General features: G+C 40.8%; 1 protein-coding gene across 1 annotated transcript; it reads right to left on the reverse strand.

Annotated features, from left to right (window-relative positions):
• Positions 1 to 664: 664 nt before the first annotated feature.
• Positions 665 to 7,967, reverse strand: LOC137793766 (regulator of G-protein signaling 8-like). Its single transcript, XM_068590121.1, has 4 exons — positions 7,897 to 7,967; positions 5,688 to 5,749; positions 2,194 to 2,360; positions 665 to 889 (listed from the first exon to the last, which is right to left on the reverse strand). Exons 1-4 carry the CDS (start codon positions 7,899 to 7,901, stop codon positions 665 to 667), a joined length of 459 nt encoding a protein of 152 aa, XP_068446222.1. The 5' UTR covers positions 7,902 to 7,967.
• Positions 7,968 to 20,402: the final 12,435 nt, after the last annotated feature.

The raw sequence follows: 20,402 nt of genomic DNA on the forward strand, positions 1-20,402 counted from the left end.
CAACAGCTGCAGGACTTGTCCGACAAAAACAACACAGCAGAGTTTTAATCCAAACATAACATTTACTTTCAAAAATAAGTTATTGAAGAGCCGGGAGTACGGTATGCTTTTAAAGTTGCCGTTATAGTACATTCATGAGATGTTTCCAACAAGAGCAACATTAGATCACAAATAAATAGTGTTCGTCACTGATGTTCCAGAAACACAACAACATAATGACATTTGTGATTCTTCCAGCACACTGTTGTTTGGAAATGAGATCAACATAAGCATACCGGATTTCAATTGATGTCATATTGGTTCATATTAGGCAGTTGACAGTTCTGGCTCACTGGACATAGAACTTTAAAATTTAACTCTTCAGAAACTAAATATGTCTTTCATAATAATTCATACAAATGACTCATTTGTGTACAAAAACCTAAAAAAAAAAGTCAACCTTTCAGGACTTGATATTGACTTACAGGCCTTTTTTGTGCAATATAAAACAATCCAAAGCAATTTTGTCTTCTAAGGCAGCCCAATACATTATTTACATCATTTTTTTTAGACCCTGTCAATCATCATACCGACAGCTCTGCATCTCCATTCACTTCTACTTCCTGACAGACGAGCCTTTTTTGTTTAATCTGAGATTGTAAGGAGCGTCGGTTGAAGGGCAGAATCAATCACTCAGAGAGGCTTCGGTGAAGCTCTTTTCCCCACGACGCTTTCCTTGCTGTTCAGCCTGTTCGAGGAGAACTTGGTACATTTCTGATTTCACAAATCGTGGATAACAGTCGTTTTCCATCAGACCGTATATCACTCTCTGCGCCCTGTCGAGGCAATTTGGCTCCGGCTGGGAGAGATTTTCCTTGATTTCTTTTCTCGTCACATAGTCAATGTTTATCTGCGTTAAACAAGAAACAAAACAACTTTTATTTCACTCATGAGTTACATTTGTTCAGAAAGTTAACACAATATTCAAATAGTGAAAGAAAAAAAGGGTAGCAGTGAGCAACACAGGAAGGGAATGTGTTCGATAATAGGCAATTTTCACAGAAGACATTTTGAATTGCCCCCGAGGGAAAAGCACAAGTGTAAATAATGAAATCAATGAGGGCTGAAATTCATTTAGCTGCATTGATTTCAGGTTCCTGGTATCACGCAATGAGACTAAAATAGAGTCCCAGCGTCATATCATTAAGATACAAAACACGCACAGTCAAATCTGGTATGCACATGCTGAAAGGTTCAATAGCTGGCGACCATACAACACTTTCACTGAGGCGTGTGCAGAATTCCAATTATTTTCAAGGATATTTAATGGAGGAACATTTACAAACACCTTTTTAAATTTTTTTTTAAAGAGAACGTAACGGGGTAAAACTAAAAGGCACTGGGAGGAGACCCCGGGGAAGATCCAGGAAACGCTGGAGGGATTATATCGCGTCGGGGTCCCCCAGAATGAGCTGAAAAATGTTGCGGGTGAGAGGGAAGCCTGCCATCGCGACCCGACCCCCGATAAGCGGATGAAAATGGATGATTGGTTTATGCTCGGGCTGCAGAGCGGTGTGGTGGCTAGCACTGTCGCCTCACAGCAAGTGGGGCCAGGGTTTTGGTTCCTGGTCTGGGTGGAGTTTGCACAGTCTCCCCATGGCAGCATGGGTTCCCTCCGGGTTTTTCGGCTTCCTCCCAAAGACATGCAGCTTGGGAGTTAATTGGACTCTAAATTGGCTGTGGGTGTGAATGGTAATCTGTCTATATGCGCTATGAGATAAACTAGACACCGGTCTAGGTGAACCCTGGCATCACCCAACGCCAATGGGATCGGCTCCAGCGCCCCTGAATAGGATAAGCGGTTTGGATAATAAAATGGAATGGTTGACACTTCGTCATTGAAAGACATCCGACATGTCCTTTCTTTCGGACTACTTGACTGCAGCCCATGCGTCCGCCTTCACTTAATAGCCTTGGTATGGCGCTTGCTGGCTCATTGTCACTGCCGCTTGAATAAAACGGAGCCATCGTAACACCTGCGCTCTTCCTACCACGACGAGTAAAAACGTCTGCAGTGAGAAAGGCCCATCGTTGTATTTCTTATTGAAAGTGAATGTAACTGTGGAGACATAACAGTTACAACAAGCTGACTGAGGCTCATTTGGAGTCACACAGGTCTGACTTGATTCATGTCTCGCATAACAAAAGCCATACCTGTCTAGGCGCATCGACTTGGACAAACTCTGCATATATCTTCTTGGCAGCTGCCGTCATTTCTTTCTCACTGGTAATTTTCTTGTAGTCCACACAGGCCAGCCAAAATAAAAGGTTCTCCTCACTGTATTCTGTCCTCAGGAAGTCCTCAAACACCAGCTGGCCAGCTGTACAGAGGGAGCAGAGAGACTTTGAAACCAGGACACTTTCATTTTACTCAACCAGAACTGAATTAAGAGGGATGGTCTGCCATAATGATATTAATTTTTTTAATCTTCATTACAAAGGGTCTCGTCTGCAACAAAATATTAAATAACAAATACTACAACAGAATTAGAGGCTGGAACTGTTTTCCTTGTTGCGGAACCAAATCCACTATACATATAAATATAATATACATGTACCGTCTTTAATCGCCCCCAGCTCTCTGCAATGAGAGATACATTTCACAATTGGGCTTATGACTTCCATTTTGTGAAGAAAAAGTGACACAGAGCCCCTGAAGTCCAAGAATCCTGTGTGCTCAAATGATCTTGTGATGTTAAGATATTGGGAGAACATTTCAGTTTTTATTGCTCCTAAAACTCTTTTCTTTGAGGTTTTCTTCATGTCGTGCATCAACTTGCCGTGTATTGCTCGTTTCAGCCTAATGCACGGCAGCTGTTCATGTGAAGGTGTTTGAGATTTGTCTATTTTGCATAACCGACGCCCCTAAGATGTCATATATGGCTTCTCGGCCCGCCTTCTATTTGTCGGCTTTTTGCAGAAAATATGACCAAAAGAGTAAAAAGACCCAGGTGTTGCCAATTAATCTGGCTGATTAGACCTCAGCCTAAGACTGTAGACTAATTGGCTGAGTTGAGTGTCCGGTGTTTTCTTGCACCTGTTAGGGCGGGACAAATCACACCTTTTATCATTATTAATGGGAGATCTCGTCACATCTCCACCTGCATTCCACCTGAGCACAAGTCTAATGAGCCTTCTGAAAACATCTGTGTGGTTGTTTTCAACACTGGGCTGAAGTCAACAGACAAGTTCGTCTGTGCCAGTGGTGCTGCTGGATGACCCGAAACCTCAAGAGTAGAGCAGTGCTGTACTGTGACAGTCGCAGATATAAAGTTAGAATGGATTGACACGAACTGACTGTAACTGTGCTGAAATCGCTATCGAAAGAGAGAAATCCAGACCTCTCAGTAATTTGGAAAATGATGATAATGAATATACATTTTATAATTCATGCATTTTATTTCATTCAGATTGTGGCTTTATAATTAACTCAAAATAAAGAGAAAAAAAAATACTTAACATGAAAAAATGGGTGAATACCACAGATCTCTAAAGTCACTCATACATACCTCTTAAGAAATTCTCTGTTAAGGTTAATCAGGACTTTTGAACACAAAGAAATGGACTTTGGAGGCTCTGTAGAAAGTTTCACATTTAGAAAAAAAAGAATTGAATCGGCCTCTGGGTGAAGATTGGTTTCAACAACACACCTTTTTCTTTTTTACGTGGCTGTCCAGTCAGTGTTGATGGTGAATGTAGTTGATTGGAGCGATACATTCCTCAGTGCGTGCTATATTGACCCAGAAAGCTGAGTTTGCAGCTGTTGTTCTTCCTGCCTCCACCGCCGTCATTTGATGTGACATTGATGTAGTTGGCTGCGAGGAAGGCTGCTATCTCAGCTTGGACATGTAGTTATAGGTAGCTGGGGCTCGCTTGCTTGAGCTGCTGCTCAAATACAGAATCTTGTTTTCTTTGCTTGTATAAAAAATGACCTCCCTGAATATAAGAGCAAAGGGTTTTATAGACCATCGTTTTCCAAGCCTGAGTATACCAGCTTGTTCTCATTCTCAGGCAGTGCCACGACCCTTGAAGCACTGAAGGCTGATTCACGATGTAGAATCATCCACGTCAATAAATCCTCAAAGAAAACGCTTCGGAAGTGGAAAGTCATGACAAAGATTGAAAAAATGTACATGATAATGTCAGACAAACACAGGACTGTCAACCAGGAGACCCGTGTTGAGCGCGTTTTGAGCTACGTGAGTGAGGTTTGGGCATTGGGCAGCTTTCCTGGGCTGCCCAATGCGTTAGAAAGTGAAGCCAACAGATCTGACGGTGACCCTCCTGAACCCGAGCTGGGTGGTAGATTTGCGTGCAGTGCATCCTGGGATATGTAGGCACAGCCAGCTCAGCATCCCCAAGCAGTGGCAATCAGCCTTCTTGGTCCATATAGCCCACACTGCTGAATTTATTGCCTCGATTGAATACATTTGACATCAAACACTGAATGGAAAGCCACATAAAAGGTGCCAAATAATCCCCCTTAAACTAACCCGCTCTTTTTTAAGAACTGTGGGTATATTCTGGTAAAAGCAATGAGTTCCAGCTAAGGGTGAAGCCCTTCTGTTATCTTTTCCTCCCATTCAGTCTTTTTCAACATGGCACTTGTTAGTTCAAAGAAGTCAGCGAACAAAGAGACGGTGCAGAACCCCGCCAGGTTTTGTGGTGGATGGCTTGAGGCGCTTTTAACTTAAAACCCGAATGCGGCACCTCCTCAGCGTCAGATATTTACACAGATTCCTTTGATTTCGTGCATTTTATCCTCGCACCCGTTCCCCCTTTCTCGTTACGGGATGTTCACGGAGCTGTGATTCTCACGCAGGTGTAAAATACTTATCGCGTCTTCTGGGAGCACAAACAAACGGCTAACTGGGAGCACCGGTGTTATTCACGCAAATTGCTTGGCATAAATCACAGCTGGGGCTCTGACAGTAATTGACAGGAAACAGAATATGTCCAGGGGCGGCTTGTTGCCGCCGAGAAATCACTCTCGGCCCGTATCTAAGCTTTCAATCATAACTGAGTCGACCCTTTAAGATCCGAGGAGACGTAAAGGTATATGAAAGCCATCAAATTGCAGCTGCCACATGCACGGCTATTTATTTTTTGCTACTGTTTACCGATTTGTCATACGTGCCACTGCATTTCTACAAAAGGTAAATGGAGCAACTAGGATGCAAGGTAACATTTCTCTTACACAGGACTGTTTATCTTCAGGCAGGAGACAACACGCTGAAATATTACAGATCAGCAGAATTCGTTTCTGTAAAGTTATGAGAGAGAAGAGACAGAGAGAGAACCCATTTTCCTCTTTAGTCATTTTCAAATAGAGGTCAGATAAATGGTCAGGCGAAAGCCATCAGTGAGTGCTTTATAAATGAATGAGAGCTGGCTGGAATCCCACCATCTACCCTGGCAGCTCAGATTAGAGCAGTAATCTCTGCCAGTGCTGTCCTCAAATATATATCTGAATGGATTTGATGAACTTGAAGAAGGAATTCATCCTCGATCCTCCTCAAGAAGCCCGAGGGCAATTCATGATGACACGCAGTAGCCGAGCAGCGGAGAATTGAGAGCGCGACGAAGAGAGAATGGAGACCTGAAAGAGCAGTATGTAGACAAAAGTGCGAAGAGGAATAAAGGCTTACTTTTACACTCCAGAAGCTGGTCGAGTGACTCGCCCCATGCCACGACATCATCAACAGGAGCCCTGCAGAGCAAACGTGTCGTCAAATGTACAGCTTGGCAAACGTGTTCAGGACATTTGTCATTGCCAAATTTAAAAAATGGTATCCGTGCGTCACATCAGAGCAATTCAACTTTAACATTGTAATCTAATGTTGGAAGTGAAATGTAATTTTTTCAATCGACATTAATCAAAATTAGCGACTAGGAAAGGGAAGGAGAGGTACCGCAAGTCCTTCCTTTCTGCTGCTGTCAGGCTGCACAACCAGCTGAGCTCATAGTAGACCACAAATCACTTCACTTTGGTCACTTTAAATACTCCAACTGGTGCAATATAAATACATTTGTATTCTGTCTGTATACATAATACTGCTGTTGTAGATTTTTTTGCTGTTACTGTTTATTTATATTTGTATTTCATTTTACTATGCATCTCTTACTGCTGTAATCCTGCAATTTCCCCACTGCAGGAGTAATAAAGGATTATCTTATCTTATTCAGATATTTTAATAAAGTTGAATAAATTAGTACTTCTATATTGACTGAGTGTTTCTTAGATCTAGTTAAACATTAAGCAGTAAAAAATCCCCATCCTTCCTTCTGACCCAAGAAGAACTTATGCAGACGAACAACCAAACTACACCAGCAGGATGTAGAACGTAGCGTGAATGAAAATGTTAAATATTGCTCATGAGTAAATGCTTTCTTTCCATAATTACAAAAAAGAACAAGTGGGACTTACCAAAGCCAGATTGGGTTCACCGACCTTTTTACTGAAAATCCCATTTCTGTAAGTTTAATTGGAGCCCGTCTGCAATGTGTTAGATTTATGTCAGCATGGCGGCTAATAGCCAAACTATCAGTATCCCCTTGCCGTTAGTCTACTTGTTTGGAAATCCTAAATTAGATGAAAATTTAATGATCCCTGGGTAAACTGGGTCGTTGCAGCAGAGGCAGAGAGTCGGATAAGAATATGTCAGAGCAGCAGATGTAATACAAGGAATTACAGCGAGTGAACATTCTGAAGCAAGGGGAGCAAATAAATAAAGAAGTAGCATCTCCACTGACAGCCTCACGGGCTCGAGCAGAGGTGTGAGAGGTATTCACATAATCTGATTTGTGGATAACTAATATATCTCTATCTATTTTTTATATATATATATATATATATATATATATATATATATATATATATATATATATATATATATATATATATATATATATATATGCATTGTAGGCAGAGAGATACAGCAGCTTCTGTACGTAGAGAGATGTCATTTCCATCTCAAGTGTAAATCACAAGAATATTTTTTTTCCGCTATACTGCTTGTATAAATGTTATGCTAATCACATAGTATGAGTTTTTAAGACTTGCTATTAGTGCACAAACTGGGACCTGACCGGTGAGCCACATATTTTAAATGTTGTTTAGAGCCGTAGAAGCTGCGGTCTAAATGTTTAGCGGTCCAGTTCTTTGGCTGGAGCTCACTCGCCTCGAAGACTGTCCTCCTAAATCACTGTATTCCTAAAAGAAAAAGTTTGATGGCCCTCTTAGTGAGAGGAAAAAAAAGTAGTTCATCCAATGAAGTTGCATGGAAATGCTCTAAAGTTCTCATAGTAGCTGTACTTTTTATAAGATGCATTTGGAAAAAGTCCCTCAGAAGTAAGGGACAAGGCTTCAGAGGAAAGGCGAGTACATCCTAATGTAACCACATTTTTTGGATTGCATCATCGAGAGCACAGAGCACATTCGGCTCAAAGAATTTCCACTCATCTATGTGCTTTTTTTCATGTTTTCTTAGGGAGCGAAGGAAGGAAGGAAGGCGAAGAGCGCTGGAGGCACACTGAGAAGTACAGAGAGCCAAAGAGGGAGAAACTTCCAATAAAAACTGCACAGATCACAGGAGCCCCATCAGAAACACTTGCTCGTAAACTCAGAGACGAGAGAGAAACATCCGCAAAACACATCCCAGTTTAATTTTAGCAACATGCTTTCTTTTCTTTTTTGCTGCATGGGCGAGATCTGAGAGTGTCATTAACCGAAGAACAAGACGGACCAGAGTGGAAGTAAAACATAAAAAATGCTCAACAGTGGCACAATGCTCAGTGCCAGACAGCCAGTTTGTCCCAAGTCTTGAAGCCAAAAGCCAATTTTGAGCTTATACTTACAACATGTGTTTTCTGTTGCCAGAACAAAAAAGACAGTTTATCGGATATGCGCGCAACAACAACAAACTCTGATCCTTCGCGGCTCTGCTTCTTCTTTGAGACTCGAAAAACCCGACAAGGTACAAGTCCATGCATGTTGAGCTGAAGCACAGGCGGGCTCACAGTTTACACAAAATGTCAGCTTTCGCTCTTTACTCTATGAACTCAAACTTCTCTCCACTAAAAATAAGTTTTTACCTCAGCATTATGGCTTTAGAATGCTGCTTTTTTTCTTCTTCTTTGCTCGCCATGTTTGGAAGACTTTCCTTTCTGAAGAAAATGACCAAACAAACCTTGTGAAGGTTAAAAAATTATATATACATACAAAAACTAAGCAAATCATTTAGTTTACAATGCAAACTAGGAGACATGATGGCCAGGCGAGGACAAACCCTGTCTGGCCGGGACATTTGCTTGAAGATATTCACGTCACTGGATGTGTGCAGTTCCCAAGAGAAGTGTGCATATTTGAGCATGAAGTGCAAAGTACATGTAACATTCTGTTTCAGTAACACTCATAGGAAGACGAAAGGTTGTACACAGGGTAAAGGCACAAACATGTCATTCCACTGACTAATTCAACAGCTGCCTGAAGGTTTCGTTAACACATTAGCTCCATGCAGCGGCTAAAACTACTGGCTAGCTTGTAACTTATAGGGAAACAAGATAACACTCAATTGCAGCATACCTACAGATACCTACTGGTCCAACACAAACATCTGGGAAAAACAGACAATTGTATGTATATATATATATATACACACACACACGTTTCAATCCCTGCAAAAGCTTTTATTCAATTTTTTTCAGGTCTATTCACTTTGTTAAAACCTAGTATTAATGCACAGCTGCAGGTAAAAAGATCAGACCACAATAACTTGTGTTTTCTCTGTATATTCATTAAGCCACCGGCATCCTTACATCTTCTGCTCTCGTGTTTCAATGCGTGCGAAGCTTCCAGGCAGAATACTTTGAATGCTAAGCACACTGTTTACGGGGTGAACATCCACACACAAACACAGATTTGACTATTTTGTTTGCGGATTAAAAAAATAAATCGCATGATGATGATGATAATATAGATTGCACCGCCAATGCATATGTCATCATCAAACATGGCATCTGGTAAACATGAACTCCGTGTCCCGGAACAAAGCGCTTTTCAACTAACAAGGTAAAGAATACAGAGATGCAGAATATAAATATACATTGTGGAAGGTGATTTGATTATATGATTTGGTTTCATATCGCAATTTTCCCACCAAGGAGAGTAATTTAAAACATTTGTTTCTCTGTGTTGAAGGTTTTGGTCCATAACAAATATGCGTGAATAATCTAAACAACTAGTCAGTTTGTCTCATCAGTCTCAGACTTAGATTGTGTTTCACCTTGGCGGTCTAGACTAATGCTCTGCTTCTTTACCTGCATTTTTATTCAGAATAAGCTAATAAAAAAAAAGGAAGTTGCCGCTGTTACAGGGACAAGAGTAAGTGGTACTTGAAATCTGAGAAGCAGGTGCTCCAGAAGCATAGGTGAATAAGTTTTCGAGAAGGGAAATTAATCACTTACATTTCAAGGCACACTGCTTTGTGAAAGCAAAAAAACATCACATTAGCTGTATTTCTCATAGTTTTTATTAATGCTTTAGTGATTTGTTTGATGGCCGAAAGTGTTGACACATTTCTTTTTGTGCTTTTCTACCAAAGAGACTCATTGATTCCTGCATTAACACGCAGTGTTGGCAGTGAAAGTAACATAAATTGCTTGATTATTACAAAATAAATGTAATTCTTATGTTTACTCTCTATTTCTACTTATAATTCCTGCCTTTTTTTAGATCTCTAAATGTATCGCACAAGAAGTGCTTGGCTGGTATTGCAGCATTGTTCTGCATTTCATGGTTGCATTAATCACCTCTGGCCCTATATTTCCTCAACCTGTTATTGGGACGGGTTTTCTTTGCATGAACCCAACCATCTCCACAGGAGGAGAGGAGGCGCTTTGACACATTTCACACAGAACCCCCATGAGCATCAAACTCTCCAGAGACAACCAGAGGCAGCAAGAAGCAGATGCTCAAGTGTCAGGCAGAGGCAGGGTGCAATGTCCTCATCTAACATAGAGAGCGAGAGAGAAAAAAAGGGAAGAGGGATGAGGCTATGAAAATGACTGATGGCAGCAAAAATGGCAGCGCTGTGATCGGGAGGAAAGGGGAGGGTGGGAGTGAAGGCAGACGGGGGACAACACTGACAGCTGAGCGAGCTTACCTGTCCGCCTATCTCTCGTTTGCCTGTCTTGATTTGCAAGTCCTCGACGGGACACTTATCGGGGGCCGGCCTGGAAAACAAGAACAGGTGTCATAAAACACCGCTGCGCCTGGGATTTGCATCTGTAATGACCCCACTGGAAATGCTGAGAGTATGATGTTTGCAACAAAAACCTGTCAAATACACACTCTGAGTGGTATTCATCACCAACTTAGCTGCAGTCTATCTGCCTTCCTATCACTTAGCGATGATGGAAAACTGCTTTTTTTTTTTGTCTCAACCTTTTAAAAACCCATTTATTTTCAGCCCCTTTCCTCAAAAATTTCATAACCAAGCTAAAAAGGTTGTATCTCTGCAACCACTGGGGCTATTTGAATAATTTTGGTTATAATAAAAAGTACACGTGACATTTTGTTTAGATGTGTAAATGTCTGTCTGTATGTTACTGTTAAGCATAAATGAAGATAAGACTAGGAAAAAAAGAAGTTTCAGGTCCACATAAAAAAAAAAAACACTTTCAGGATGATTATTTCTTTGAAATGATGCAGCTGTAAGGTCCATCTCTAACCCACATCATAGCACAATATGTGAACATTCGATATGTGAACGTTCTCTCTGCAAAAGGTTGACTTCAATAAGGTTAGAGAGGGTTTAGTACAGAGAACATTCAGGCGAGGTCTCCAAAATTTGAATTGGAGCACATTTGCGCACATCTGTGACATTTGAATTTTTTCACATCCAAATACAGCAGTTTTGGGCTTTTTTTCATAAAACAAGCTATGATTTACAGTTTTTTTTATATAACAATCGCTCAGTCTTTAGTTTTTTTTCATACAATAACGTGTGGTTTATCTTTTGCATTTTCCCCATGTCAACAACTTTTGTGTTCATTTGTGGCAGAATCAGACTCCCATATTACATTTTTTTAAAGTCACCTGGTTAATAAACTGGATAGGTAAGCTATTGTTGGATTAGATTTTACGGTGGCTGAGTGTAAGGGATTTAAAAATTCAATCATTTCCAGAGGGGGACTCACACATCTGAGCTTCCCTGATACCATCAAATATGTTTCATATTTATGACCAGACACATATGCAGGGTACTGAACAAGTCCTCCAGCTTGTGAAGATCACAGATTCAGCTCACAGCTGTATCTGCAATGGAAGCCAAGGGAACCGTGAGATTAAGTGGAATTGTTGCATGTATTATTGTCTGGAGAGAGACATAGGTTGTCGCGTATGTTATTTCAAGGTGGCAGTACTGACGTCGGGCCCAGCTCGGGTCAGTGTGGCGTCCATTTTGTTATTGTTGTTAAGGGTTTGTACTGCGTTTTCTAATATTGTTCTCCCATTTGTGGGTCAGTTATTGCGATGCATGGATTATATGTCGAATAAAACATTCCATTCACATTATCAACCACATATAATTCACTGGCAACACTCTATTTTAGGATTTATAAACATTGCTGTTTTACTCATGACTCATCCTGTAGGTGTCCGATAAAATTAATTAGCAAGCCACCACACATAGTTGCCGTTAGACCACTGTTCTAAATCAATGTAAATTAGTCTGCAAGTAACCATAGCAACAGTATTTCTTCTTACTGCTACCCTCAGAGGTAAAACGGATCTAACCAGATTAAATGGACCACAAACAAACCATGTGGATGCACATTGCCTTTTTGCTAGTGGTGAGCATCCCGGCTAACAAACTTGGCGAGGGTAACCTATTACCCGAGAGCCATTGCTCACCATAAGCAGCCACAGTTTATGGTGGAGTTGATGACTTTTTTATCTTCATTCCCAGTGGCAAGAGGCAGCTGTTTTTTGGCACAAAAAAACCTAACTCCAAACACTCAAAGACAGACTGTTGAATGCTTCACTGTTCACCAGCTAGCTGCTGATATTTGTTGATGGGAACCAAAAACAGGACAAAGAAGTGATTGAAGATGGACGTACATTCATCAGATCATCAGAAACGAGACTCCAAAAGAATGTCACTGTGTCTCTGCTTGATGTGTAAATCCACAATCATTGGCTCAACTTTTATAATATTTTAATTTATTTGTGTTGTATGTGCAGCTAGTCCCGCTGTCCCCAAGTCGAGACAATGATGAAAATTACACATAAAGGCACCTAACAAACCTAACCGATTTTAATTTATTTTATGTTTAATTCAAGCTAAAGCACCTGGCCATGGGTTAAGTGAATTACATTAAGGCAGCTATGTGAAATGTATTCACTACAATTTCAGCAACATTAAAATGTATTAAAATTCAAATATAGCTAAAGACGTTAAATGTTTTTCTGGTTTGTGGGTATTAGAGTTGTTTGGATGACTTCCGTTCCAAAAGCATTTAAATTAGTTTTGTGTGTGTGTGTGTGTGTGTGTGTGTGTGTGTGTGTGTGTGTGTGTGTGTGTGTGTGTGTGTGTGTGTCTGTGTGCGTGTGCTAGTTTTCCAGATCTTCTGGGGACATTAATCTATTTACGCATTGTGGGGACTTGCCCTTCTTATGGGGAAACATGCACACCCCATAACATAAATCATTTCATTTTAAGGTGAAGACTTGGTTTAACATTAAGGTGAAGGTTGGGGTAAGTCTCCAGAAAAATGTTTATAAGTCAATGTAATGTCCCCAGAAGTCATAAGAACATGACTGTGTGTATTAGTGTATCTCAACTACTGCAGGACCCTGCAGTAGTTGAGATACACTATCATCTGTTTATTAAGGTCTGTCCTGAATAACCCACCTTTGCTAATGAGACCTTGATAATTACACTTTACATAAATATGTTCATTTACATACACCATTATTGTAAGCCGCCGACAATTTACATGGTAAAAGCAGTGGAGGGGGCATATACAGCATAAGGACAACCTTGGTTCACAACAAGCTATTAAAAGCTAGCTATAAAAGCAGTTTGTGAAAAGCACTGTCAATGAATAAATACTATAGTCAATGTGAATGCAGCTGGCTATACGTGCATTTTTTTTAAGTGCTGTATGTTTAATTGCAGGTTAGTGAGTGAGCGAGTGAGGAACAGAGAACACTGTGTACTCCGACCTGCTATCCAAATGGCAAAACTCAGTCTTTTGGAATACTTTTAAAATTGTATTTTACAACAATATGTGTACACATTCAGGAAGGCACAGTAAAAATCAATGTAAAAAAGAACATGGTTTAGACTGTTCTGTTGAAAGCCGGAGAAACTGGTCCAGTATAAAAATGTCTACTGTAAAGCCTGAGAAGTACAAAAGAGCCATTTACAAATATTTGGCCTGGCAACAGAGACTTCCAGAGAGTATAGCTCCCTGCATGTTCACGGTCAGTTCTTAAAGGAATAATGCCAATGCAGCTCATGCATACTGAGTAAATGATTGACTATTCTGTATGTATTAGTCTCCCTGATGTGGATTTAAATACACTTTTACGGAAAGCAGGTCTATACGGAGCTTGTGCTAACTTAAAGTGTTTGGCAATATTATAGCAACATTATTGATTGTTTAAGTCTCATGCCAGAGGGATCCGACCCACCAACCATGATTAATAGATGAGACTAATAATGGTTACTCCCTGTGATTACAGCTGGAGAGTGACTCACACGTTGAATTAGCCTGTTTGGCTGTGTCGACCTTCTTCTCTCTTTTCATTAGGTTTGAATGAAAGCTGACAGGGAATTGCAAATGTACTCCATACAAACAGAATTTGATTTGGTATATAGAAAGGCAAGACGATGACAAAGACAGCCAGGAACAAACATAAAAAATAACCTAATTTTACTATGTACTTTTGGGGGCGAATCTTGACGCTTCAGACTCTGAAAGTGTATCTCAGGGGCTTTTGCTGGAGAACAAAAGCTGTAATTCCATTCTGTCGCAATGCAATAAACAGTACCTACGTGGGTCATTAGAGTGGTCCAACTGAACTATAGCTGCTGCTGTGAGGAGCAGGACTGAAAACATGGATTGGAAGTGACATAAATAAAGCTTTGTGTTGAAGCTTTTACATCTCTTTTCTTCAATGTTTCCTATGGTATTTGGTCGACTGTACAATGCGGCTCCACTGTGGGGAGCTGTGTCTCTGTCTTCTCTCTCTCACTCTGGCTCCTTTCTTTCTTTCTTTCTTTCTTTATTTCCTTCTGCCTGTCTATCTTTACCTTTTGTCTTTCTCTCTCTGGCACATAGCATCATACGCAGTGGCTGTGGGCCGTTGTTGCGCATGTTAAAAGCTCAGCTGGGAAGTCTGAATCCCTTGGACTGATGCTCTGTGGCCTCAGTGTTTCACTTGGCCTGACCATCTGGGTTAGGGTGGTGTGTGTGTGTGTGTGTGTGTGTGTGTGTGTGTGTGTGTGATGGAGCGTGGGCTTTGGGTAGACAGGCGTGTGTACATAGGTCTGTTTGTGTGTCTGTTCTTGTGCATGCATGTGTGTTAATTTCTTAATTTACATTGAACATCAAGCAGAGGGGTAAAACAGCTATCAAAGCCAGTCTGGTACAATATACAGGTGTGTATGGTGGTAGTTTGTGTGTGTGTGTTTGTGTGTGTGTGTGTTTGTGTGTGTGTGGGGGGGGATATCTTTTGATCTTTATGTATAAGCAATGATCCTCTACACAATGTAGGAAGCACTTAAATTGGATTGAAAAGAATGCTGTAACTCTAAATTGGTGACGGCACGGCATGCAGCTTTTATGGGTAAGGAGTGGTTTAGTCTTGTTTAAGAAGATGAATGACCAAATACAAGAACAAGGGGTCAATTATAGCATCACATTTTTTAGACAAACCTTTCTACCCCCACCCCAAAAAGGAATGTAACTCTTGGCAGTTTTTAATTTTTAATTTCTGTATAGAAATAATAAAACTTCATCAGCTTACATTCAAACACACACAGCCTGTAAAATAAAATAAATCATACAAAAAAACTGAATCAAAATGGTGAAACCGGAGAATATATCCCAGGTTGATTGGAATGTTGATAGTAGGGGATTCAGTACAATTTTGTCCCATAGATGTCTGGCAAAACTCACAGAACTGGTTTGTTTGTGCAGGACAAAGCAGCATCTGAGCCTGATGATTTAAAAACTTGCTCCAGCAATTTAGCGTTGCACCTTCATTAAGTTTGAGGGATCACAAGAGACGGTCTAAAACAAATAGGTGGCAAATATATGCTGACTTTCATCTTTTTGGTTTGAGACAAGATCCAAAAACACTTTAATTTACCAGGTTTTCATGCAGTGAACAGCGTTTCTTTCAGACACTTTATTTGTTAAAAATATGCATTCACCAAGCCCACGCAGAGTAAAATCTAAAAGCAACTTATTACTTATTTCCACATTAAAGGAAACCTGTGTGTGTTGCATGCGCATGTATCCTAATGGTGTCATTCTTTTCCACATATCCACAGGTGGCGGTAATGCCTGTAAGATTCCAATCATTACATCCTGGCAAAACTTCCCCAGAACCACAGATGTTGTGTTTTCACAAGCTTATTAGTACACCCACTGACTGAATGCCAATATGCATACACAGTATCCAACATAGATAGATGGACAAATATATACAGTGCAATGAAACTAAAGTTAAGCCACTGTTATAGGCAGCAGCATCTGCACATGCATATATACTCAAAACCTTTACACACTAAACACACACACACACACACACACACACACGCACACACACTACTATATCCCTCTCCAGTGCTCCCCTCATTATGTCTTCTCAGCAGCTAATGATCTTCACTTTTATAAACCCAACAAAGAGAAAACACTGTTCTGCAGACAAAGTCTTGCAGGCTACAGCACAAGACAAAAGCCTCAACTTTGTTGTGCGCTTTCCGTATCCCCCCCCCACAAAGAAGGAAGATGGAGGAAAAATGGGCCAGCAGCAATTAAAAAGCCAAATTTCCGGGTTTGTCAAAGCTGAAGGAGTGTTTGTGCAGAGCAGCAGCGGAGGAAGAGGAGGCTGCTCTCCACTCAAACAACAAGGGCTACCTCTTTTGCATTTGTTTGCATCTCTCTAGCCCGAAGACGCAGATCAAGAAGTGTTAATTATGCTCTGATTGAGTATTCATAAACAATTATGCATTGTTTTGTCTTTAATGATGCAAATTACGACTAATTACCTCACGTTAATGGATGCCGAGAGTCTTTATGAGCTGTGGAATAGTGCAATTACACAACTGTTTATCTAACGGTGCCGTGTGTAAATATTAGTGGAAGGTGTCTATGTATAGTTAACGTAAGCGTGTCCATTTGTCTTGCTCATCGTCTGCACCAGTTTGATGGATGTCATAGGCCTGACTCTGCATTAAGGAAAGTAATTCAATTATCAGGCTTATGAATAATACAGCGGCATGAATAGAAGAAACTTCCATGGAGGTTTTGTACATTTAAAAAGTAATGGTTTTGAATTTTCAAAGACTCAATAAAAACTTTACAAAAGCCCCCCCTGGACTCATTAAAGGCACAAATTAAGTTGCTTTGGAGTTTAATACTCCCTTCTTCCATCGGAGTACATCAGTTGTTTTTTTTTCCTGATGGTTGTCTCTCATCTGTCAAAAAGCCGCTTCCAGCCTCGAGTGAATCATTACACAACTTGCTGCCGGCACTTTCATCATTAAAACTGTTGTACCACCTATGATCCGATAACTTTCCCCTGATAAGACTTGTCTGTGATAGATCAGTAGTTCGGTAACAACAGGGAGGGACGAGGCCGGGCCATCCGTCTAAAGCAGAGGCGTTGAACTCCTTTTCACGTGGGGCCACATCAGCATTATGGTCGCCCTTTAAAGGGCCGGTTGTGACTGTAACACTGTGTAAACTACTCCTAACATATTGTTAAATACCTGTCTTTACATTATGGTTTATTCACGCGTACAAATATTTACATTTTACATTACATTTATCTGTTATTACACCATAAATCCAATTAGTTCATGATTAAGAAATTCACATTCTTCTATCAAAGATCAAACTTAAAAAAAAGATCAAACGCACCTTCACTCTGTTCAAAGCTTTTCTTTTTTTTTTTTTTTTTTTTTTACAGTTGAGAAGAACATAACTCTGGTCCTTACAAATAATTGTGAGCTGCTAAAATGGGGGCACACTTGTTAACATACATGTGGTATAGGACACACATGTAGCATGCACTGCCAGGACGCTTGCTTTCTCGCGGGAGGATGTCGTTCATTCGTGGGTCACAAAATCAATATGCATTGTGGGAGTTGTATGTTGTCTATGGTCACTGTACACTGTGAAGCAGCATAGACTTTAAATTTATGATGATCATATGCCTTTTTAAGCTGTCACAGGCCACACTCGGCCCACGGGCCTTGGGTTCGACACCTGTGGTGTAAAGGTTACAGCCAAACTCCAACCCACTGCTAGAATACATAAAAATCCATCAGATTGGTGAGCAAATGGATGTGCTGTTTCAATATGTGCCTCAACGTGGCGTACCTCATGGGACATAAGTTGATTTAAGGTAATCTCATCTCTCATTCCCTTCTTTATTTCACAACATAGTCGAAAGCTGGCAATTACATGGCTAGGTGTGAAATGTGAACTGACAAATGCTCCTACAGTATGTGGTATTCAACCTCGCATGACCTTTCTCTGCAGCAGTGTTTGTTAATATGATTAAGTTACCTCAGGGTGTTTCATTTTCCATAAGGTGTTTACATCATTTTTCCGCCTCCCGTAGCTTGTTAAGGGATTTGCTGCAGCGAAAATGAATGCCCGTGTATACATAAATGACTGTAAGGACATACTTTGGAACATTTGGGATGTTTTCATTAATCAAGACAGCAGGGAGAGCGCCAGTGAGCCTATAGCCGGCATATCCGAGGGAGTTCGGCAATCACTCTCCTATCAGGGGGTGATCTAGCCACTGTAACCAGATTACATGGGGGGGAACCCAAGAGGCTGCCTTTATAATTACTTGGCTGATTGGAAAAATAAGAACCTCTAACAAGCTCTGTCAATCAAGTATGCACTGTTTTCAAGAAAGGAAAATGTTGAGGCTTTTTCCGTGTCATTACACAGCCTGCGGATCGCGTCAAAATACCTGAAAGTTTGGCCAATTTACCAGTTTCGCACACAAAAACAATGGAATCACATAACCACAGAGTATTCGCAAACATTTCGGCTTCAGTGACTCCATCCCCCGACACACACGTTGAAGAGAGTGCATGTCATAGTGTTGGCATGTGTGTGTGTGCGTGAGTATTTGCATGTGCTTTTAGCGTGTGTCCAACACACAAGCTAAAAACCAAATCCAACAGAAAGTGTTTGTTTATTTGTGTTTCCCCCCCATTGCGGTGCGCACTCATACTAATCCCTGTCAGAGGACTTATTCTGGTCTGTTGTTTGGGGTGAGACTCAAACTTGATAGCAAAGCTTGGCAGGAAGGAAGGAAGCCTCTCACTCTCCTGCTGGCATGTCATTGAAGCGTACCATTAGGCGCCATGTGTCACATTCTTCAACTATCTTTTTAGAAAAAAAGACACCAAACGATGCAGTGCAAATAAGGGCCAACCTGCAGAATGGCATTCTGGGAAGATAATAAGGACAACATGCGAGCAACTGAGCTGCATCTGCAATTCACAGAGGGTGTTTTGGTTTGGTGGGGAAGTGAAACAAGTTGCTCTGTACAGCATCCTCCCAGTCATCAATTCACTGTCGGCAGCAAGCGGCTAATTTGTCAACCGAAGAATGAAACCAGTATTTAGCATAATCGGAAGGTGGAACCTGGATGACTCACAGCATGCTATGTTTAACCAAACACAACTGGGTATTAAGTAAAGTTTTAATATTAAAAAATGATGCACTAAACACACATGTACACACACACTTACGACTCCTGCTGGTAGCACAATGACGTGAAATAGGGTGAAAATAGAGGGTCTTCAACAGCACAAGTGACAAAATAAGAAAAAACAGAACCCTGTTATCTTCAAACGTGGTGGGAAAGCATCGGGAGCAACCTGGCCCTTTTGCAAAATTCATATTGTTTTTGCGTAAGGCTTTAACACTCTGGCAAATAAACAAATCAAAAGAAGACAAAACAAGTGTCTGTGATGAAATTGGGCTGCAATGACGCGTAATTTAGCCGGCGTGGAGCGCTGAGAGATGTGGAAGGGATGATCACCCCTATGTTCTCATCCCCCGAGACAGATGCTGCAGTGCTTACTTTGGGCATTGTGGGTAGGAGAAGAGGAAAAAGAACCGGCTGCATGAGAGAAAGAGAGTCACGGTCCTGACTTATTCATGAGTATAGCCCTCAATTAATGTCTGAGTGAAAACCAGCAGAAGCCATTCAAAGCGTAAAAGATTATATTTGTATATGCAAAGCTAGCTAATTATCATTGTTGATGTTACCTGAGCAGGCATGTCAGGAAAGCTTATAGCAGTTCATTTAAGTTTGCTTTTCATGTCTAGTTATTATATGTGCATTGGCCCGCCGCTAATAGGAACATATTTTGCAAGCGGTTGTAACTGGTTACTGGCACACGCTCACTGGTGCTGGCGTCCAATGTGAATGTACTGTAGGGAATACAAACGTAGCCACTAAAGCCACAAGAGAGGATATTTATTCCTGTTGGAACAGGATACTAAGGCAGGACATACAGAAGTGTCAGGGTGGATATTTAGGGTTAAAGAAAATGTCTAATTTGTTGCTGGAACAGAATTGTTTCAACAAAAGTATGGTTGCATTGAGTGTTGCCTAGTGGTGCACAATGAGGTCAAAAATGTTTCAACCAGTTAAAAGTCACTGAACTTCTCCTTGCTGCCGTGTTTGTGTGTTGGGGCCTTTAGGAGAATTCTTCATGCAAATTTCAGTCAAATAATATGCTTTGCCGTGCGATTAATCGCACGCTTGGCGTCCTGCATGCCAATGTGAATGAAGCCGCTGGATGGTTGCCTTTCTTCAGGATGTCCGTGCTGCATGACTTTTTAACTGGAATACAGGAACTGTAATATCTGTGAAACTCAACTAAATCCCCCTAAAAGCTACATATCAGGCCGTGGTATACACACAGTCACCCACCACCTGCATTCACCCATCCTTAGAACGAGTTTAGTCGTTTTATGGTGCTTTTTTTTTTTTTATAAATGTGTTAAAGTATTTTACTTCTGTTGGAGACCTACAGTAATCAAATATTAGTTTAGCTTTACAGCAGCTACAAGCTCTTACTTTT

The sequence above is a fragment of the Clinocottus analis genome, unplaced genomic scaffold (genome assembly GCF_023055335.1).
Source record: "Clinocottus analis isolate CAN_PGR_092001 unplaced genomic scaffold, fCliAna1.0.p SCAF_23, whole genome shotgun sequence".
Taxonomy (NCBI): Eukaryota; Metazoa; Chordata; class Actinopteri; order Perciformes; family Cottidae; genus Clinocottus; species Clinocottus analis.